Genomic DNA, 21,164 nt, shown 5'->3' on the forward strand with positions numbered 1-21,164 from the left:
GGAGGTGACACCATGGGGTGACCCTGGGCAGTGACCCCAGAACTGACCCCTGTCCCTGTCCCCTGTCCTGTCCCTGTGTCCCTGTCCCTGTGTCCCTGTCACTGTCCCCTGTCCCTGTCCCCTGTCCCCTGTCCCCTGTCCCCGTGCTGTCCCCGTCCCTGTCCCTGTCCCTGTCCCTCTGTCCCTGTCCCTGTCCCCTGTCCTGTCCCTGTCCCCGTGCTGTCCCCAGACCTTCCCGCCGGGGCCCTACGCGACCCCCCCGAGCTACGGGGGCACCTTTGGGACCCCCCCGGCCGGAGCCCTGCCCCACCCCGGGGGGGCCAACTACAGCCAGATGCCACCGGGCTCCTTCATCTCCGGTGAGACACCGGGACACCGGGACACCGGGGGGACACGGGACACCGGGACACCGGGGGGGACTGGGGACAACGGGGGGGGGACTGGGGACAACGGGGGGACACTGGGGACACTGGGGGGGATACTGGGGGGGACTGGGGACACTGAGGGGTCCCCAAAAATGGGACACCGGGGACACTGGGGATATTGGGGACACCGAGGGGACTGGGGACACCGGGGACACTGGGTGATCCCCAAAAATGGGACACTGGGGACACTGGGGGGGACAAAATGGGACATGGGGGGGTCCCTGGGGTCTCTGAGGGTGTCATTGGGTGGAGAACGGGGTTTCCTCAGGGTCCCATGGGTGGGGGTCTCTGGGGGGGTTCCCATGGGTGTGGTGGGGGTTCCCATGGGTGGGGGTCCCATGGGTGGGGGTCCCTGACCCCCGTGTCCCCCAACCCCAGCCTCGAACGGCCCCGCGGTGCTGGTGAAGCGGGGTGGGTGTGGGGGTCTCGGGGGCGGTTCCCATGGGTGGGGGTCCCATGGGTGGGTGTGGGGGTCTCGGGGGCGGTTCCCATGGGTGGGGGTCCCATGGGTGGGGGTCCCTGACCCCCGTGTCCCCCCCCAGCCTCGAACGGCCCCGCGGTGCTGGTGAAGCGCGAGGCGGAGGCGCTGGAGCGGAAGGAGCCGCCGCCGCGGGGGGGGGAGGTGATCTGCATCGACGACTGAGGGGGGGGAGGGGCCGGGGGGTCCCCCCTGCCCCTCCCCCCCCCCAAACCCCCACCCCGGGGCGGCCCCGAGCCCGGCGGGGGGAGGGGCGGGGGGTGGGGGAGGGGGGGAGGGGCTATAAATACGGAATTTGGAATTCTATAGGAGCGGGGTCGGGGGGAGGGGCGCTCCCCGGCCCTCCCCCCCCGCCCGGGCTCCGTTTCACCGCAGAGAATAAACCCGAGTCTGTCCCGGGATTGTCCCAGACTGGGGAATAAACCCGGGATTGTCCCAAAGGAGTGGGGAATAAACCCGGGATTGTCCCAAAGGAGTGGGGAATAAACCCGGGATTGTCCCAGAGCTGGGGAATAAACCCGGGATTGTCCCAAAGGAGTGGGGAATAAACCCGGGATTGTCCCAGACTGGGGAATAAACCCGGGATTGTCCCAAAGGAGTGGGGAATAAACCCGGGATTGTCCCAAAGGAGTGGGGAATAAACCCGGGATTGTCCCAGACTGGGGAATAAACCCGGGATTGTCCCAGACTGGGGAATAAACCCGGGATTGTCCCGGAGCTGGGGAATAAACCCGGGATTGTCCCAGAGGAGTGGGGAATAAACCCGGGATTGTCCCAGACTGGGGAATAAACCCGGGATTGTCCCAGACTGGGGAATAAACCCGGGATTGTCCCAAAGGAGTGGGGAATAAACCCGGGATTGTCCCGGAGCTGGGGAATAAACCCGGGATTGTCCCAGACTGGGGAATAAACCCGGGATTGTCCCGGAGGAGTGGGGAATAAACCCGGGATTGTCCCAGACTGGGGAATAAACCCGGGATTGTCCCAAAGGAGTGGGGAATAAACCCGGGATTGTCCCAGACTGGGGAATAAACCCGGGATTGTCCCAGACTGGGGAATAAACCCGGGATTGTCCCGGAGCCACCGGGAATAAACCCGGGATTGTCCCGGAGCTGGGGAATAAACCCGGGATTGTCCCAAAGGTTACCATGGAGAGGTTTGTGGAGGGGAATTCCCGTTTTTTTGAAGCTTTTTTGGGCCGTTTTGCCCCAATTTCGGCATTTCTGGGGGGGCGCGGGGGCGGGGCTGGAGGAGCGAGGGACGATGGAGAGCGCGCTGGGGAGTGACGTCACTTCCGGCGCGGGAGGACCCACCGAGATGCGCGGGGCGAGCGCAACTTCCGGTTCCGTGGGGGAAACTACAGAGCCGCGCGCTGGGTAACTGACGTCACTTCCGGCCCGCCGGACCAGCGAGTTCACCACGCCCCTCTGCCCACGTGATCCTGCAGCCGGCTATGATTGGTGGATGGGTCGGCGACGAGAGAAGAGCTGAACCAATGAGGGAGCGGGGCGGGTACTGAGGGCGGGTCACGTGATCGGAAGGGAAAGCGGGAGCGTCGCCATGGTGAGAACTGGGATGGGGAACTGGGAGAGACTGGGAGAGACTGGGAGAGACTGGGAGAGACTGGGAACAGACTGGGATGGACTGGGAGGGACTGGGAGGGACTGGGAGGGACTGGGAACAGACTGGGATGGACTGGGAGGGAACTGGGAGGGACTGGGATAAATTGGGATGGACTGGGAGGGACTGGGAGGGAACTGGGATAAACTGGGAGAGACTGGGATGGACTGGGGGGAACTGGGATGGACTGGGGGGGAACTGGGATGGACTGGGGGGGAACTGGGATGACAGCAGCCTGTACTGGTTTATACTGGGCTGCACTGATCCGTACTGGTCCATACTGGTTAACGCTGTCCGTACCGGTTTATACGGGTCCATACTGGTGTGTACTGGTCCGTACTTACACTAGTTTATACTGGTTTATACCGGTCCGTACTGGTTTACACTAGTTTATACTGGTCCGTACTGGTTTACACCGGTGTATACTGGTCCGTACTGGTTTATACTGGTTTATACTGGTCCGTACTGGTTTACACTAGTTTATACTGGTCCGTACTGGTTTATACCGGTGTATACTGGTCCGTACTGGTTTACACCGGTGTATACTGGTCCGTACTGGTTTATACTGGTCCGTACTGGTTTACACTAGTTTATACTGGTCCGTACTGGTTTATACCGGTTTATACCGGTCCGTACTGGTTTATACTGGTTTATACTGGTCCGTACTGGTTTACACTAGTTTATACCGGTCCGTACTGGTTTATACCGGTTTATACCGGTCCGTACTGGTTTACACCGGTGTATACTGGTCCGTACTGGTTTATACTGGTCCGTACTGGTTTACACTAGTTTATACTGGTCCGTACTGGTTTATACCGGTTTATACCGGTCCGTACTGGTTTATACTGGTTTATACTGGTCCGTACTGGTTTACACTAGTTTATACCGGTCCGTACTGGTTTATACCGGTGTATACTGGTCCGTACTGGTTTACACCGGTGTATACTGGTCCGTACTGGTTTATACTGGTTTATACTGGTCCATACTGGTTTACACTGGTTTATACCGGTCCGTACTGGTTTACACCGGTTTATACTGGTCGGTACTGGTCCATACTGGTTTACAGCGCTGTCTGTGGCCCGCAGGCGGCGCTGGCGCAGGGCCTGGAGCGGGTTCCGGCCCAGGCCGGGTTCCTCGTGATCAGCGATGGCGCCGTGCTGGCCGTGAGGGGCTGGAACGGGGGGTCCCGAAATTGGGGAGGGGTCCCAAAATTGGGGGGAGGGGGACCTAAAAATGGGGTCCTGAAATTGGGGAGGGGTCCCTAAAAATGGGGGGAGGGGGGCCTAAAATTGGGGTCCCAAAAATTGGGGAGGGGTCCCTAAAAATGGGGGGAGGGGGGCCTAAAAATGAGGGAGGGGTCCCAAAATTGAGGGGGGCTCCTAAAAATGGGGGGAGGGGTCCCTAAAATGGGTCTCAAAATTGGGGAAAGGGATCCCTAAAAAATGGGGGGAGGGGTCCCAAAATTGGGGTCCCAAAAATGGGGGGAGGTGCGGAACTGGGAGGTCCCAAAAACTGGGGAGGGGGTCCCTAAAAGTTGGGGGAGGGGGGAGGCAAAATCTGGGGGGGGTCCTCGAATTTGAGGGTGCCAAAATCTGGGGGAGGGGGGAAATTCGGGGGGGGGGGGGGTGAAGCTTTTTTGGGGGTTCCTCAATTTGGGGAGGGGTCCCTTCAAACTGGGGGTTCCCAGGTGGGTTTTGGGTTATTTTTTGGGGATTTTTGTTTTCCTCTGGGAGGCTTCAATTTTTTGGGGGGGGATCTTGGAGTGAGAATTCCCAAGAAGTTTTGGGGGGATTCCCAAGAATTTGGGAAATTTTTGGGGGGGTGGTTCTCAGGTCATTTTTGGGGTGGTTTTTTGGGGCATTTTTGGGGAGTTTTCTCCTCCTGGGTCCCCCAGTTTTTTTGGGATCTTTGAGCGAGAACTCCCAGAAGAAATTTTGGGGGGGATCCCCAGGAATTTTGTGGGGGTCCTCAAGTCATTTTTTGGGGTTATTTTGCTGCATTTCGGTGCCAGTTTTTGGGGGTTTTTTTGGGGGGGATTTTTTTTGTTCCCCCTGAGAACTCCCAAAAAGCTTTCGGGGTTCCCCAAATACGGAATTCTTCCTTCGGCAGTCCTCGGGGGACCTGGAGAACGACGAGCACACGGCCACCGTCCTGCAGGGCCTGGTGGCCACGGCGCTGGGGCTGCGGCTGCCCCGCGGCCACGAGCCGCCCTTCCGCCGCCTCTCGGGTGAGCTGGCACGAAAACAGGCACGAAACCGCCCCAAAATACCCAAAACGGGCACAAAATATCCAAAACGGGCACGAAACCGCCCCAAAATACCCAAAACGGGCACAAAATATCCAAAACGGGCACGAAACCGCCCCAAAATATCCAAAACGGGCACGGAACGGCTCCAAAATATCCAAAATGGGGACAAAATAGCCAAAACGGGCACGGGACGGCCCCAAAATACCCAAAACGGGCACGGAACGGCCCCAGAATATCCAAAACGGGCACGGAACGGCTCCAAAATACCCAAAACGGGGACAAAATATCCAAAATGGGCACGGAACGGCCCCAAAATATCCAAAACGGGCACGGAACGGCTCCAAAATATCCAAAATGGGCACAAAATATCCAAAACGGGCATGGAACGGCTCCAAAATATCCAAAACGGGCACAAAATAGCCAAAACAGGCACAAAACGGCCCCGAAATACCCAAAAGGGGGACAAAATATCCAAAATGGGCACGGAATGGCCCAGAAATATCCAAAACGGGCACAAAATATCCAAAACGGTCCCAAAATACCCAAAACGGGCACAAAACGGCCCCGAAATATCCAAAACGGGCACAAAATACCCAAAACGGGCGCCAAATGGCCCCGAAATGGCCCAAACAGCCCCGAAATGACCCCAAGTGTCCCAAAATGACCCCAAAACGTCCCCAGAACATCCCCTAAATGGTCCCAAATGGTCTCCAAATGACCCCAGGGTCCCCAGATGTCCCCATGGGGGGTGGCCCTGTCCTTGCTGTCACCGGGGTGGCCCTGGGGACATGGAGGTGGCCCTGGGGACATGGGGACGACCCTGGGGTGGCCCTGGGGACACGGGGGTGGCCCTGGGGTGGACCTGGGGACACGGGGGTGGCCCTGGGGTGGCCCTGGGGACAGCAGGGACGACCCTGGGGTGGCCCTGGGGACCTGGGGGTGGCCCTGTCCCCACTGTCCCCACTGTCCCCGTGTCCCCAGTGGTGTTTGGCGAGCACTCCCTCCTCGTCACCGTCTCGGGACAGAAACTCTTCGTGGTCAAGCGCCAGCACCACGTCCAGGAGCCGGTGGCCGTGTGAAAGATGTCCCCAAAGTGTCCCCACAGTGTCCCCAGAGGCGGCGGCACCGCCCCCGGCCGCCTTCTGCTGTCCCCAAAGTGTCCCCAGATCCCCCCCGTGGGGACAATAAACGACGTCCGAGGGTGGCTGCGGCGCTTTGTGACCTCCTTGGGGACATCGGGTGGCACCAGGTGACATCCAGGCCACCCTTGGGACATCCAGACCTTCCTGGGGACATCGGGTGGCACCAGGTGACATCCAGGCCACCCTTGGGACATCCAGGTGGCACCAGATGACATCCAAACCCTCCTGGGGACATCTAGGTGGCACCAGGTGACATCCAGGCCACCCCTGGGGACATCCAGACCTTCCTGGGGACATCAGGTGGCACCAGGTGACATCCAGGACACCCTTGGGGACATCCAGGCCACTCTTGGGGACATCCAGGTGGCACCAGGTGACATCCAGGTGGCACCAGGTGACATCCAGGCCACCCCTGGGGACATCCAGGTGACACCAGCAGGTGACATCCAGGTCTCTTTATTGGCAATAAATAACAGGGACAGAGGTGCCACCCTTGTCCCCAATGTCCCCAACCCGGGGGTGGTACTGCAGGCCCCTCCCCCCCCAGTCCCACTTTGGCTCGGGGACACTTCCCCGATGTCCCCAAATGTCCCCAAAATCCCCACCCCGAACGCGGGCACGGCTCCAGGCCGTGTCCCCAAGGTGTCCCCAAGGCTCTGGGGTGGCCCTGTCCCCTTGGTCCCTGTCCCTGGGGACACTGAGGGTGTCCCTGTCCCCCTGGTCCCTGTCCCCGGTGTCCCCAAGGCCCTGGAGGTGGCACTGGGGGTGGCCCTGTCCCCCTGGTCCCTGTCCCCAAGGCCCTGGAGGTGGCCTTGAGGCTCTGGGGACACCGGGGGTTGCCCTGTCCCCATTGTCCCCGCTGTCCCCAAGCCGTCCCTACCACTCTGCAATGTCCCCATTGTGCCACCACCATCCCCAGTGTCACCCCAGCAGTGTCCCCACTGTCCCCAAGCTGTCCCCAGTGTCCCAGTGCCGTCTGTGCCACCCCAGCAGTGTCCCCATTGTCCCCAAGCTGTCCCCAGTGTCGTCTGTGCCACCCCAGTGGTGTCCCCATTGTCCCCAAGCTGTCCCCAGTGTCGTCTGTGCCATCCCAGCAGTGTCCCCATTGTCCCCAAGCTGTCCGCAGTGTCCCAGTGCCGTCTGTGCCACCCCAGTGCCGTCCCAGTGGTGTCCCCAAGCTGTCCCTCCCTGTCCCCTTGTGTCCCCTACTGATGTCACTGCAGGGGTGGCACCACCAGCACCGTGCACTCCCCGTGTCCCCATTGTCCCCGTGTCCCCATTGTCCCCATTGTCCCCGTGTCCCCATTGTCCCCTTGTGTCCCTGCTGTCACTGCAGGGGTGGCACCACCAGCACCTTGCACCCCCCGTGTCCCCATTGTCCCCGTGTCCCCATTGTCCCCATTGTCCCCTGCTGCTGTCACTGCAGGGGTGGCACCACCAGCACCTTGCACTCCCTCTTGGCGATCTTGTCCAGGGCCAGCACGGCTTTGTCACCCGCGGGCAGGTACAGGGGACGTCCCACGGGGGAGCCCACGGGCGGCGTGATGGCCCGGCGCTCCATGACACTGCCCGACCTGGGGACAGCAGTGTCACCTGTGTCACCTCAGTGTCACCTGTGTCACCTCAGTGTCACCCACAGTGTCCCTGCGTCACCCACAGTGTCCCCGTGTCACCCACAGTGTCACCCCGGGGTGATGGCCCAGCGCTCCATGACGCTGCCCGACCTGGGGACAGCAGTGTCACCTGTGTCACCTCAGTGTCACCCACAGTGTCCCTGTGTCACCCACAGTGTCCCTGTGTCACCCGTGTCACCCACAGTGTCCCCGTGTCACCCACAGTGTCCCTGCGTCACCCTGGGGTGATGGCCCGGCGCTCCATGACACTGCCCGACCTGGGGACAGCAGTGTCACCTGTGTCACCTCAGTGTCACCCACAGTGTCCCCGTGTCACCCACAGTGTCACCCTGGGGTGATGGCCCGGCGCTCCATGACACTGCCCGACCTGGGGACAGCAGTGTCACCTCTGTCACCTCAGTGTCACCCGTGTCACCGACACTGTCCCTGTGTCACCCACAGTGTCCCTGTGTCACCCTGGGGTGATGGCCCGGCGCTCCATGACGCTGCCCGACCTGGGGACAGCAGTGTCACCTGTGTGTCACCCGTGTCACCCACAGTGTCCCCGTGTCACCCACAGTGTCCCTGCGTCACCCTCAGATCACCCACAGTGTCCCTGTGTCACCCTGGGGTGATGGCCCGGCGCTCCATGACGCTGCCCGACCTGGGGACAGCAGTGTCACCTCTGTCACCTCAGTGTCACCCACAGTGTCCCTGCGTCACCCTCAGATCACCCACACTGTCCCTGTGTCACCCCCAGTTTCACCTGTGTCACCCACAGTGTCGCCTGTGTCACCCAAGGTAGTGGTGGCACCTCCCCAGGGTCCCTTTGTCACATCCCAGTCCCTCCCAGTTGCCCAAAACCCCCCTCCCAGTTCCCTCCCAGTTCCCTCCCAGTCCCTCCCAGTCCCTCCCAGTTCCCTCCCAGTCCCTCCCAGTTCCTCCCAGTCCCTCCCAGTCCCTCCCAGTTCCCTCCCAGTCCCTCCCAGCTGCTCCCAGTTCCCTCCCAGTCCCTCCCAGTTCCCTCCCAATCCACCCCCAGTCCCTCCCAGCTGCTCCCAGTTCCCTCCCAGTTCCCTCCCAGCTGCTCCCAGTCCCTCCCAGCTGCTCCCAGTCCCTCCCAGTGCCTCCCAGTGGCTCCCAGTGCTCCCAGTACCTCATGAGGTGGCTGCGGGCGGGCTGCTGGTGGGAGAAGGACTGGGAGCGGCCCAGGCCGGCCACGAGCTCGCGCACGGCCGGGGAGCCGGGGCTGCCCTTGCGGGACAGCGGCCGCGCCTCGCCCGCCGCGCCGCCCACGCTGGCCGTGAACTGCAGCTTCAGCCGCATGTGCTGCGACAGCTGCGGCACAGCGCGTCACTGGGAGCCACTGGGGGGCACTGGGAGGCACTGGGAGGGACTGGGAGGGACTGGGAGGGGGTTTGGGGGCACTGGGAGGGACTGGGAGGGACTGGGAGGGGGTTTGGGGGCACTGGGAGGGAACTGGGAGGGGGTTTGGGGGCACTGGGAGGGACTGGGAGGGGGTTTGGAGGCACTGGGAGGGACTGGGAGGGGGTTTGGGGGCACTGGGAGGGACTGGGAGGGGGTTTGGGGGCACTGGGAGGGAACTGGGAGGGGGTTTGGGGGCACTGGGAGGGAACTGGGAGGGACTGGGAGGGGGTTTGGGGGCACTGGGAGGGACTGGGAGGGACTGGGAGGGGGTTTGGGGGCACTGGGAGGGACTGGGAGGGGGTTTGGAGGCACTGGGAGGGACTGGGAGGGGGTTTGGGGGCACTGGGAGGGAACTGGGAGCAGCTGGGAGGGACTGGAAAGGGGTTTTGGGGCACTGGGAGGGAACTGGGAGGGACTGGGAGGGGGTTTGGGGGCACTGGGAGGGAACTGGGAGCAGCTGGGAGGGACTGGAAAGGGGTTTTGGGGCACTGGGAGGGAACTGGGAGGGACTGGGAGGGGGTTTGGGGGCACTGGGAGGGACTTGGAGGGGATTTGGGGGCACTGGGAGGGAGTTCTGGGGGGGATTTGGGGCACTGGAGGCACTGGGAGGGCACTGGGAGGGAACTGGGAGCCACTGGGAGGGAACTGGGAGGGACTGGGATGGGGTTTGGGGGGGATTTGGGGCACTGGAGGCACTGGGAGGGCACTGGGAGGGAACTGGGAGCGACTGGGAGGGAGTTCTGGAGATACTGGGAGGCACTGGGGGGGACTGGGAGCCACTGGGAGAGGGTTTGGGGGCACTGGGAGGGAGCTTTGGGGCACTGGGAGGGACTGGGAGGGAACTGGGAGCGACTGGGAGGAAGTTCTGGGGATACTGGGAGGGGATTTGGGGCACTGGGAGGGAGTTTTGGGAGGGGATTTGGGAGTACTGGGGGGGACTGGGAGAGCACTGGGATGTACTGGGAGGCACTGGGAGGGACTGGGATGGGCACGGGTGGCACTGGGGTGGCACTGGTGACCAGAAATGGACTGGAACGGGGATACTGGGGATACTGGGAACACTGGGAACACTGGGAACGGAGTAAGGACGGGGATAACGGGGACAGGGGTGGCACTGGGGTGGCACAGGTGACACCGAGGTGGCACAGGTGACACCGAGGTGGCACAGGTGGCACTGACCTCGAAGAGGCCGGCCCGCAGCGCCTGGAACGGGGATACTGGGGATACTGGGAACACTGGGAGCGGGGTAAGGAGGGGGATAACGGGGACAGGGGTGGCACAGGTGACACTGAGGTGACACCGAGGGTGGCACAGGTGACACCGAGGGTGGCACAGGTGACACCGAGGTGGCACAGGTGGCACTGACCTCGAAGAGGCCGGCCCGCAGCGCCTGGAACGGGGATACTGGGGATACTGGGAACACTGGGAGCGGGGTAAGGAGGGGGATAACGGGGACAGGGGTGGCACAGGTGACACCGAGGTGGCACTGAGGGTGGCACAGGTGGCACTGACCTCGAAGAGGCCGGCCCGCAGCGCCTGGAACGGGGATACTGGGGATACTGGGAACACTGGGAACGGGGTAAGGAGGGGGATAACGGGGACAGGGGTGGCACAGGTGACACTGAGGTGACACCGAGGGTGGCACAGGTGGCACAGGTGGCACTGACCTCGAAGAGGCCGGCCCGCAGCGCCTGGAACGGGGATACTGGGGATACTGGGAACACTGGGAACGGGGTAAGGACGGGGATAACGGGGACAGGGGTGGCACTGGGGTGGCACAGGTGACACCGAGGGTGGCACAGGTGGCACAGGTGGCACAGGTGGCACTGACCTCGAAGAGGCCGGCCCGCAGCGCCTGGAATGGGGATACTGGGGATACTGGGAACACTGGGAACAGGGTAAGGAGGGGGATAACGGGGACAGGGGTGGCACTGGGGTGACAGAGGTGACACCGAGGGTGGCACAGGTGACACCGAGGGTGGCACAGGTGGCACCGGGGGTGGCACAGGTGGCACTGACCTCGAAGAGGCCGGCCCGCAGCGCCTGGAACGGGGATACTGGGGATACTGGGAACACTGGGAACGGGGTAAGGACGGGGATAACGGGGACAGGGGTGGCACAGGTGACACCGAGGTGACACCGAGGGTGGCACAGGTGGCACAGGTGGCACTGACCTCGAAGAGGCCGGCCCGCAGCGCCTGGAAGGCCACGCGGAAGGTGCGGGCGCTGCCCTTGCGCGAGTAGCCCAGGTTGGTCAGCGGCGTGTGGCAAACCACCGAGTCCAGCGCGCCCCGCGACTTCCCTGCGGCCAGAAAAGGGAATTTTGGGAATTTTTTGGGGGGATTTTGGGGGTTTTATGGGAATTTTTTTGGGGGATTTATTTTGGGGATTTTTGGGGATTTTTTTTCAATTTTTTCAGTGGTTTTTTTGGGGTTTTTAAGGGGTTTTGGGGGGTTTTTTAATGGATTTTTTTGGGGATTTCTTTGGGGTTTTTTGGGAGTTTTTTTGGTCATTTTGGGGGGGAATTTTGAGATTTTTTTGAGGGATTTTTTGGGGTTTTTTTTCAGATTTTTGGGAATTTTTTACGATTTTGGGGGATTTTTCTGGTGGTTATTTGGGCTTTTTGGGGGGATTTTTTGGTGGATTTTGGGGGTTTTTTTGGATTCTTGGGGGGTTTTTTGGGGATTTTTGGGGGGATTTTTCTGGTGGGTTTTTTTGGATTTTTTTTTTATTTTTGGGGCATTTTTGGGGGACTTTTTGGGGGTTTTTTGGGAGATTTTTAAAGGATTTTTTAGGTTTTTCTTGGGGGATCTCCTCGATGTCCTCAGTGTCCCCAATCCCCCAAATGTCCCCAAGTGTCCCCAAATGTCCCCAAATGTCCCCAATCCCCCCAGATGTCCCCAAGTGTCCCCACTGGTGGTGGCCTCGGGTGTCCAGACCAGCCGGATGGCCAGGAAGTCCTGCAGGTCCCCAATGTCCCCAATCCCCAAGTGTCCCCAGATGTCCCCAAGTGTCCCCAGTCCCCCCAATCCCCCCAATGTCCCCAAGTGTCCCCAGTGTCCCCACTGGTGGTGGCTTCAGGTGTCCAGACCAGCCAGAGGGCCAGGAAGTCCTGCAGGTCCCCAATGTCCCCAATCCCTCCAGTGTCCCCAAGTGTCCCCAATGTCCCCAGATGTCCCCAAGTGTCCCCACCGGCGGTGGCCTCGGGTGTCCAGACCAGCCGGACGGCCAGGAAGTCCTGCAGGTCGTTGAGCAGGGTGTAGGTGACGGTGAAGCGCTGCAGGGCCACCACGGGGGACTCGCAGGTGGCCGTCATCACGAAGCGCGGCCGCTCCAGCCGGATGCTCGGCAGCCTGGGGACATCATGGGGACATCGGGGACATGGCGGTGGCATCACGGGGACACCGCTGAAGGAGCCCCAGAGAGCTCCGGGGACGTGGTGGCACTGGGACGATGAGGGGACAGGAGGTGGTGGCATGTGAAGGGGCAGCCAGGAGGGTCTGGAGAGCTTGGGGACATCATGGGGACATCATGGTGACATGGCGGTGGCATCACGGGGACACCGCTGAAGGAGCCCCAGAGAGCTCCGGGGACGTGGTGGCACTGGGACGATGAGGGGACAGGAGGTGGTGGCACACGTAGGAGAAGCCAGGAGGGTCTGGAGAGCTTGGGGACATTGGGGACATGGTGGTGGCATCACGGGGACACCGCTGAAGGAGCCCCAGAGAGCTCCGGGGATGTGGTGGCACTGGGACGATGAGGGGACAGGAGGTGGTGGCACATGAAGGGGCAGCCAGGAGGGTCTGGAGAGCTTGGGGACATTGGGGACATTGGGGACATGGAGGTGGCATCACGGGGACGCCGCTGAAGGAGCCCCAGAGAGCTCCAGGGATGTGGTGGAACTGGGACAATGAGGGGACAGGAGGTGGTGGCACACGTAGAAGAAGCCAGGAGGGTCTGGAGAGCTTGGGGACATTGGGGACACTGGTGACATGGCGGTGGCATCACGGGGACACCGCTGAAGGAGCCCCAGAGAGCTCCAGGGATGTGGTGGCACTGGGACGATGAGGGGACAGGAGGTGGTGGCACGTGAAGGGGCAGCCAGGAGGGTCTGGAGAGCTTGGGGACATTGGGGACATGGTGGTGGCATCACAGGGACACCGCTGAAGGAGCCCCAGAGAGCTCCGGGGTTGTGGTGGCACTGGGACAATGAGGGGACAGGAGGTGGTGGCACATGTAGGAGAAGTCAGGAGGGTCTGGAGGGCTTGGGGACATCATGGGGACATTGGGGACATGGAGGTGGCATCGTGGGAAAGTCCAGAAGGAGCCCCGGAACGTTCTGAGGACGGAGGAACATGGGGACAAAGAGGTGACAACGCGGTGACAACGAGGTGGTGGCACCACAGGGGGTTCTGGTGGCCTTGGGGACACGGAGGTGACGGCGGGTGGCACTCACCGGTAGTGGGTGACGATGCTGCTGGTGAACGGCAGCTTCGGCGTCGACCACCGGACCACGGCCACCAGCGGCACCTCCAGGCCCTGCTTGGGGACATCGGTGTCACCGCGGTGTCACCGTGGTGGCCTCCGTGTCCCCAGCGTCCCCAAGGCCAATGGGGACAACGGGGATTGTCACCAAGCCTGGGGACATCACGGTCAGTGGGGGGGTGGTGGCATCTTGGGGGGCTTGGATGGGGTTGGTGGCCCTTGATTGTTGTCCCCAAGGCCACTCCAAATGTCCCCAAGTGTCCCAAAGCCACCCCAAATCCCCTCAGGGATCCCCGAGGATTGTCCCCAACCCCAACTTGGGGACACTTCTGGTGGGACCAAGCCCCTTGGCCCAGTCTGGTGGCTCTTGATGGATGTCCCCAAGTGTCCCCAAGGCCACCCAGATGTCCCCAACCCCCAGATACCCCCAAGAACTGTCCCCAGACTCAACTTGGGGACACTTTTGGTGCCACCAAGGTGGGACAAACCCCCTTGGCCCAGCCTGGTGACCCTCACTGGACGTCCCCAAGGCCACCATGGTGTCCCCAAGGCCACCACGATGTCTCCAACTCCCCACATACCCCCAAGAACTGTCCCCAAACCCCAACCTGGGGACACTTCTGGTGCCACCAAGGTGGAACAAACCCCTTTGGCCCAGCCTGGTGGCCTTTGATGGACATCCCCAAGGCCACCACGATGTCCCCAAGGCCACCGCGGGGTCCCCTCACCTCCTTGGCGTCGCGGGGCGGCCGCTCGGGCGCCTGCAGCTGGAACAGGAAGTTCTGCTCCTCCAGGGCGCTGAGGGGACACGGCCACCCCGAGTGGCACCCGGGGACACGGCAGAACGCCCCGACGGGGACCTCCCCGGAGTGGTGGCTGCGAGGGGACGGTGGGGACACTCAGGGGACGTTGGGGACAATCAGGGGACGGGTCACATCCCCAAGGTCCTCACGTTGTCCCCAAAGTTCTCTCCCGTTCCCAAGGTTCTCGTGGTCTTCTTGGTGTCCCCAAGGTCCCCACATTGTCCTCAAGGTCCCCACATTGTCCCCAATGTCCTCTTGGTGTCCCCAAGGTCCCCACATTGTCCCCAAGGTCCTCATGGTGTCCCCAAAGTCCTCATGATGCCCCCAGAATTCCCACAATGTCCCCAAGGTTCTCATGGTGTCCCCAATGTCCTCTTGGTGTCCCCAAGGTCCTCATGGTGTCCCCAAGGTCTCCACAATGTCCCCAAGGTCCTCATGATGTCCTCAAGGTCTGCACATGTCCCCAATGTCTTCTTGGTGTCCCCAAGGTCTCCACAATGTCCCCAAGGTCCTCATGGTGTCCCCAGGGGCCCTAAACTGTCCCCAAAGTCCTCATGGTGTCCTCAAGGTCTCCTCCCATGCCCAAAGTGTCCCCCAGGTGTCCCCTGCTGTCCCCAGGGTGTCCCCAGATGTCCCTATGGTGCCCCAGGTACCCCCACATTGTCCCCAAGGTGTCTCCAGCTGTCTCAAGATGTCCCTGTGGTGCTCCCAGGTGTCCCCAAGGTGTCTCCAGCTGTCACAAGATGTCCCTGTGGTGCTCCCAGGTGTCCCCAGGTGCCCCCAGATGTCCCCAGGGTGTTTCCAGCTGACCCCAGGTGTCCCCCAGCCATCACCAGTTGTCTCAAAGGTGTCCCCAGCTGCCCCCAGATGTCCCCAGGTGTCCCCAGGTGTCCCCAGATGTCCCCAAGCTGTCTCCCAGGTGTCCCCCGGTATCCTCAGATGTCCCCAGGTGTCCCCAGGTGTCCCCAGGCTGTCTCCCAGGTGTCCCCCGGTATCCCCAGATGTTCTCAGGTGTCCCCAGGTGTCCCCAGGTGTCCCCAAGCTGTCTCCCAGGTGTCCCCCGGTATCCCCAGATGTTCTCAGGTGTCCCCAGGTGCTCACCAGACGTCGTCCACGAGCAGCACGGAGCCGTCGGGCATCACGGGCAGGTAACTGGCGTTGAAATTGGGCAGGACCTGCACGTCCCACAGGGACAGCTCCTCCTGGGACGAGCCGTTCAGCACTGGGGACATCGGGGACATTGGGGACGTTGGGGACATCCAGGGCATTGGGGACATTGGGGACACTGGGGACATCAAGGACATTGGGGACACTGGGGACATCCAGGGCATTGGGGACACTGGGGACACTGGGGGACTGGGGACACTGGGGACATTGGGGACATCCAGAACATTGGGGACATGGGGCAGGACCTGCACGTCCCACAGGGACAGCTCCTCCTGGGACGAGCCGTTCAGCACTGGGGACATCGGGGACATTGGGGACGTTGGGGACATCCAGGGCATTGGGGACATTGGGGACATTGGGGGATTGGGGGACTGGGGACACTGGGGACATCAGGGACATCCAGGGCATTGGGGACATTGGGGACATCAAGGACATTGGAGACATGGGGGACATTGGGGACGTTGGGGACATCCAGGGCATTGGGGACATTGGGGGATTGGGGGGGACTGGGGATATTGGGGACATTGGGGACACTGGGGACATCAGGGACATCGGGGGTGACCCTCCCACCTTTTCTCCCCCCCCACCCTCTCCCCTCCCTTTGTCCCCAACCCCCCCAAAGTCCCCAACCCGCCAATGTCCCCAAATGTCCCCAACCTCCCCCAAATGTCCCCAACCCCCCCAGATGTCCCCAGCTGTCACCTTTGAGCACGGTCAGGTACTTGCCGGACACGGTCACCTGGCGGCAGCGGACACGGGGGGGTGGCAGCACCGTCAGCAGCGTGGACACTGTGGGGACACCAGGGGACACTTGGGGACACCAGGGGACACTTGGGGACAGCCAGCCAGGGCCACCAGGCTGAGCCAAGGGACCTTGTCCTGCCTTGGTGACACCAGAAGTGTCCCCAAGGTGAGGTTGGAGACAATCCTTGGGGTCACTGAGAGGTTTGGGGTGGCTTTGGGACACTTGGGGACACCAGGGTGGCCTTGGGGACACTGGGAGGGCCTTGGGGACACTTGGGGACAGCCAGGCAGGGCCACCAGGCTGAGCCAAGAGACCTTGTCCTGCCTTGGTGGCACCAGAAGTGTCCCCAAGTCAGGGTTGGGGACAATCCTTAGGGGTCCTTGGAAGGGCGGTTTGGGGCACTTGGGGACACTCGAGGACACTCACAGGACACTTGGGGACACTTGGGGACACTCAGGGAGGGCAGGTGACACTTTGGGGACATCTGGGGACCTCACCTTGCGCCTTGAAGGCCCCGTGCTGCTGCCGGAACACCTGGGGGTGGCACTGAGGGGACACCTGGGGGTGGCACCACTGGGGAGGGGACACTCGGGGACACTCTGGGGACACTTGGGGACACTCTGGGAGGGCAGGTGACACTTTGGGGACATCTGGGGACCTCACCTTGTGCCTTGAAGGCCCCGTGCTGCTGCCGGAACACCTGGCCGGGGGCGCGGCCCTGGAGCAGCCTCAGGTACCCCCCTGGCCCTGGCCCTGTCCCTGTCCCTGTCCCTGTCATTGTCACCTGGCCTGGCCCTGGCCCTGGCCCTGTCCCCTCCTGCAGCTCCGGGGGCTCCGTGTCCCGCTGCCACACGGTCACCACGATCTGGGGACACCAAGGGGACACCACGGGGTCACCAAAGCGTCCCCAAGGTCACCGCGCTGTCCCCTCCCCATCCCAGCCCATCCCCGTGTCCCCAAAGTGTCCCCAAGGTCCCTCCCCATCCCATTCCCGATGTCCCCAAAGTGTCCCCAGTGTCCCCAAGGTCCCTCCCCATCCATTCCGAATGTCCCCAATGTCCCCAGAGTGTCCCCAAAGTGTCCCCAGATTCCCTCCCCATCCATTCCCGGTGTCCCCAGTTGTCCCCAGTGTCCCCAAAGTGTCCCCAAATTATCCCCAAAGTGTCCCAAAGTGTCCCCAAATCACCCCCAAATGTCCCCAAGGTCCCTCCCCATCCATTCCCGGTGTCCCCAGTTGTCCCCAGTGTCCCCAAAGTGTCCCCAAATTATCCCCAAAGTGTCCCAAAGTGTCCCCAAATCACCCCCAAATGTCCCCAAGGTGTCCCCAAGGTCCCTCCCCATCCATTCCCAATGTCCCCAGTTGTCCCCAATGTCCCCAAAGTGTCCCCATATTATCCCCAAATGTCCCCAAAGTGTCCCCAAGGTGTCTCAGTGTCCCAAATGACCCCACGGTGTCCCCAGGGTCCCTGCCCATCCATTCCCAATGTCCGCAGTTGTCCCCAATGTGTCCCCAAAGTGTCCCCAAATTCCCTCCCCATCCCATTGCTGACGTCCCCAATGTCCCCAAAGTGACCCCAAAGTCCTTCCCCATCCATTCCCGATGTCCCCAATGTCCCCAAAGTGTCCCCAAATGTCCCCAAGGTGTCCCCAAGGTGTCCCTAAATGTCCCCAAAGTGTCCCCAGATGTCCCCAAATGTCCCCAAGGTGTCCCTAAATGTCCCCAAAGTGTCCCCAAATGTCCCCAAGGTGTCCCCAACGTGTCCCCAGATGTCCCCAAAGTGTCCCCAGATGTCCCCAAAGTGTCCCCAAATGTCCCCAAAGTGTCCCCAAATGTCCCCAAGGTGTCCCCAAAGTGTCCCCAGATGTCCCCAAAGTGTCCCCAAATGTCCCCAAAGTGTCCCCAGATGTCCCCAAAGTGTCCCCAGATGTCCCCAAAGTGTCCCCAAATGTCCCCAAGGTGTCCCCAAATGTCCCCAAGGTGTCCCCAGATGTCACCAATGTCCCCAGATGTCCCCACCTTGGCCTTGGCGGTGCCGGGCGGGAGCCGGTCCAGGGCCACGGTGAGCGGGAAAATGACCTCATCCTGGGAGATGATGGGATCGTCCACGGGGAGCTGGGAAAAAATGGGAAAAAATTGGGAAAAATTGGGAAAAATGGAAAACCCCAGGAGAAGTGGCAGCTCGCCGCCCCCGTGTCCCGAAATTCCCGGTTTTCCGCGCTCACCCCGGCCCCGGCGCCGCCCGGGGGGCCCCTGGCGTGCGTCAGCAGCGCGCGGCACTCCCGGAAGAGCGGCGGCTCCCGGGGCTCCTCGGCGCCGCTCCCGAAATTCCCGGCGCTGCCGTCGTCGTCGTCGTCGTCGTCCCGCGCCCGGCTGTCCCCGCTCGTCACCGTGGCCAGCGCCGACAGCGACGCCGCCAGCTGCGCCCAGGGCGAGCCGTGGGCGGGGTCTGTGCTGAAATGGGCGTGGCTTGAGCCCGAGTGGGCGGAGTCTGCGCTGAAATGGGCGTGGTCTGCGCTGGAGTGGGCGTGGTCTGCGCTGGAATGGGCGTGGTCTGTGCTGGAGTGGGCGTGGTATGTGCTGGAATGGGCGTGGTCTGCGCTGGAGTGGGCGGGGTTTGAGGCAGAGTGGGTGGGGTTTGTTCTGGACTGGGCGTGGTCTGCGCTGGAGTGGGCGGAGTCTGTGCCGGAGTGGGCGGGCGTTCTCTCAGGTTTGGCGGGAATTCCGTCGGGATTGGCGGGAATTTCGCCTGAATTGGCGGGAATTCTCTCAGGATTGGCAGGAATTCTCTCAGCGTTCCCAGGAGCTCTCTCGGCGTTCCCGGTGCTCCTGTCGGCGTTCCCGGTGCTTCTCTCAGCATTCCCGGTGTTTCTCTCGGCGTTCCCGGTGTTTCTGTCAACATTCCCGGTGTTTCTGTCGACGTTCCCCGTGCTTCTCTCAGCGCTCCTCTCGGCATTCCCGGTTTTTCTCTCAGTGCTCCTGTCGACGTTCCCGGTGTTCCTGTCGATGTTCCTGGTGTTCTGGTCGGCGTTCCCGGTGTTTCTGTCAACATTCCCGGTGTTCCTGTCGGCGTTCCCGGTGTTTCTCTCAGTGCTCCTGTCGACGTTCCCGGTGTTCCTGTCGACGTTCCCGGTGTTCCTGTCGGCGTTCCCGGTGTTTCTCTCAGTGTTTCTCTCAGCGTTCCGGTCGGCGTTCCCGGTGTTTCTCTCGGCATTCCCGGTGTTCCCGGCGTTCCGGTCGGCGTTCCCGGTGTTTCTCTCGGCGTTCCCGGCGTTCCGGTCGGCGTTGCCGGCGTTGCGGCGCAGCACCAGCAGGAAGCGCACGGTCTCGCCCAGGTACAGGTGGTTGCGGCGCGGCAGCGCCCGGTATCCCGAGGATTCTCCCGCCAGCGACTCCCGCGGCGGGAAGGGAACGGCCGGGAAGTACATGGAGTAATCGCACTGGGATTCCATGGAGCCGGGGATCCGGGGGGAAAATTGGGGGGAAAAATGGGGGAAATTGGGGAAAAATTGGGGGAAAATTGGGGGGAAAATGGGGAAAAAATGGGGAAAATTGGGGGGAAAAAATGGGGAAAATTGGGGGGAAAAAATGGGGGGAAATTGGGGAAAATAGGAGGGGAAATGGGGGAAAAATTGGGGGGAAATAGGGGAAAATTTGGGTAAATTAGGAGGGGAAATGGGGAAAAAATGAGGAAAAACTGGGGAAAAAATTGGGGAAAATAGGAGGGAAATGGGGAAAATAGAAGGGAAAATAGGGGAAAATTTGGGTAAATTAGGAGGGGAAATGGGGAAAAAATGAGGAAAAACTGGGAAAAATTGGGGAAAATAGGAGGGAAATGGGGAAAAAATTGGGGTGGAAATGGAGAAAAAATTGGGGAAAAATGGGAAAATAGGAGGGAAAATATCTGGGAATTGAGAGGTTAAATCCTGAAGGAATTTTGGAAATCTGGGGGGGAAATGGGGAAAAACCTGGGAGAAATGAGGGAAAAATACAGCGCAGAAATTAAAATTTAATTCCCTCAGGAGGGGTTAAATCCTGAGGGAATTAAAGGGTAAATTCCCAAGGAAATTCTGGGAATATCGAGAAAAAATTGGGTTAAATCCCAAAGGAATTCGGGGAATTTGGGAGAAAATAAGGGGGGGAAATCTGGGAATTTTGGGGGTTAAATCCTGGTAGATTTTCGGGAATTTTCAGGGTTAAATCCCGGCAGAATTTTGGGAATTTTAGTGAATTTTTGGGGAATTTCGGAGGGATTAAATCCCAGGAATTTTGGGCCTTAAATCCCGAGGAAATGTTGGGAATCTTTGGGAATTTGGGGGGACTGGGGGGGTTAAATCTAGAGGGAATCCTGGGAATTTTGGGGGATTAAATCCTGGTGGAATTCCAGGAATATCGGCGGGATTTGGGGGTTATATCCCGAGAGAAATTTGGGGATTTTCGGGTGATAATGAGGATTAAATCCCAGGAAAATTGCAGGAATTTTCGGGAATTTTGGAGGGAAAATGGGATGTAAATCCCAAGGGAACTCCCGGAATTTTGGGGTTAAATCCGGGGAATATTGGGGGGATTTTGGGGTTAAATCCCGAGGGAATTCCGGGAATTTTGGGGTTAAATCCAGGGAATATTGGGGGGATTTTGGGATTAAATCAAAGGAATATCGGGGGGAATTTTGGGGTTAAATCCCGATGGAATTCCGGGAATTTTGGGGTTAAATCCAGGGAATATTGGGGGAATTTTGGGGTGAAATCTCGGGAATTTTGGGGTGAAATCCGGAGAATATTGGGGGGATTTTGGGGGTGAAATCCCGGGAATTTTCGGGAGTTTTTGGGGGGGATAAAAGGCTTTAAATCCCGGGAATAACGGGGGGTCCCCGGGGGGATCCTCGGTTACCGGGGGGGTCCCGAGGGGTTCCTGGGGGCGGGTCCCGGGAAGGGGGTGGGGGTCCCGGCTCCGGTCCGGGGTTACCGGGGGGGTCCCGGGAGATCCCGGGCCTGGTCCGGGGTTACCGGGGG

General features: G+C 60.9%; 3 protein-coding genes across 13 annotated transcripts in view; 2 read left to right on the forward strand and 1 right to left on the reverse strand.

Annotated features, from left to right (window-relative positions):
- The window catches only part of CHD3 (chromodomain helicase DNA binding protein 3), a 59,993-nt gene extending 58,689 nt beyond the window's left edge, over nucleotides 1–1,304 (forward strand). For all 5 annotated transcript variants that reach the window (XM_085564173.1, XM_085564175.1, XM_085564174.1 and 2 more), the window contains 2 exons: nucleotides 230–359; nucleotides 968–1,304. In XM_085564173.1, the coding sequence (XP_085420299.1) occupies nucleotides 230–359; nucleotides 968–1,068 (231 nt within the window). In that variant the 3' untranslated portion in view covers nucleotides 1,069–1,304. The remainder of the gene's footprint in view (nucleotides 1–229; nucleotides 360–967) is intronic.
- Nucleotides 1,305–2,431: 1,127 nt separating this feature from the next.
- Nucleotides 2,432–5,975, forward strand: LAMTOR4 (late endosomal/lysosomal adaptor, MAPK and MTOR activator 4). Its single transcript, XM_077789510.2, has 4 exons — nucleotides 2,432–2,466; nucleotides 3,609–3,686; nucleotides 4,633–4,750; nucleotides 5,753–5,975. Exons 1-4 carry the CDS (start codon nucleotides 2,464–2,466, stop codon nucleotides 5,848–5,850), a joined length of 297 nt encoding a protein of 98 aa, XP_077645636.1. The 5' UTR covers nucleotides 2,432–2,463; the 3' UTR covers nucleotides 5,851–5,975.
- A 378-nt stretch (nucleotides 5,976–6,353) lies between these two features.
- TRAPPC14 (trafficking protein particle complex subunit 14) lies at nucleotides 6,354–19,686 on the reverse strand. 7 transcript variants are annotated; one of them, XR_014950631.1, is made up of 13 exons: nucleotides 18,378–19,685; nucleotides 18,172–18,267; nucleotides 16,818–17,019; nucleotides 16,112–16,198; nucleotides 15,344–15,464; nucleotides 14,168–14,315; nucleotides 13,411–13,493; nucleotides 12,147–12,307; nucleotides 10,301–11,256; nucleotides 10,134–10,268; nucleotides 8,683–8,864; nucleotides 7,276–7,487; nucleotides 6,354–7,205 (listed from the first exon to the last, which is right to left on the reverse strand). XR_014950631.1 is itself a non-coding variant. In XM_085564179.1 (13 exons), the coding sequence occupies exons 1-13, from the start codon at nucleotides 19,602–19,604 to the stop codon at nucleotides 7,241–7,243; spliced, it is 3,555 nt and encodes a 1,184-aa protein (XP_085420305.1). In that variant the 5' UTR covers nucleotides 19,605–19,686; the 3' UTR covers nucleotides 6,354–7,240. The 7 variants fall into 7 exon arrangements, 6 of the variants coding, with proteins under 6 accessions (XP_085420305.1, XP_085420304.1, XP_085420308.1 ...); XM_085564179.1 differs by having other exon boundaries at nucleotides 6,354–7,267; nucleotides 7,358–7,487; nucleotides 18,378–19,686; XM_085564180.1 differs by lacking the exon at nucleotides 6,354–7,205 and adding an exon at nucleotides 7,824–7,914 and having other exon boundaries at nucleotides 7,444–7,526; nucleotides 18,378–19,686.
- Nucleotides 19,687–21,164: the final 1,478 nt, after the last annotated feature.

The sequence above is a fragment of the Lonchura striata genome, chromosome 32 (assembly GCF_050655825.1).
Source record: "Lonchura striata isolate lonStrDom1 chromosome 32, ASM5065582v1, whole genome shotgun sequence".
In the NCBI taxonomy this organism is placed as follows: domain Eukaryota; kingdom Metazoa; phylum Chordata; class Aves; order Passeriformes; family Estrildidae; genus Lonchura; species Lonchura striata.

Excerpts from the sequence above, each read along its gene's own strand:
- TRAPPC14 (XM_085564179.1), bottom strand. The coding sequence starts at position 19,604 with ATGGAATCCCAGTGCGATTACTCCATGTACTTCCCGGCCGTTCCCTTC. Across the intron at positions 18,268-18,377 it reads CGGGCGGCGCCGGGGCCGGG|CTCCCCGTGGACGATCCCAT; the intron begins GTGAGCGCGGAA and ends ATTTTTTCCCAG. Across the intron at positions 14,316-15,343 it reads CTGCTCGTGGACGACGTCTG|CCACCACTCCGGGGAGGTCC; the intron begins GTGAGCACCTGG and ends GTCCCCTCGCAG.
- LAMTOR4 (XM_077789510.2), top strand. Across the intron at positions 3,687-4,632 it reads GCGATGGCGCCGTGCTGGCC|TCCTCGGGGGACCTGGAGAA; the intron begins GTGAGGGGCTGG and ends TTCCTTCGGCAG. Across the intron at positions 4,751-5,752 it reads GCCCTTCCGCCGCCTCTCGG|TGGTGTTTGGCGAGCACTCC; the intron begins GTGAGCTGGCAC and ends CCGTGTCCCCAG.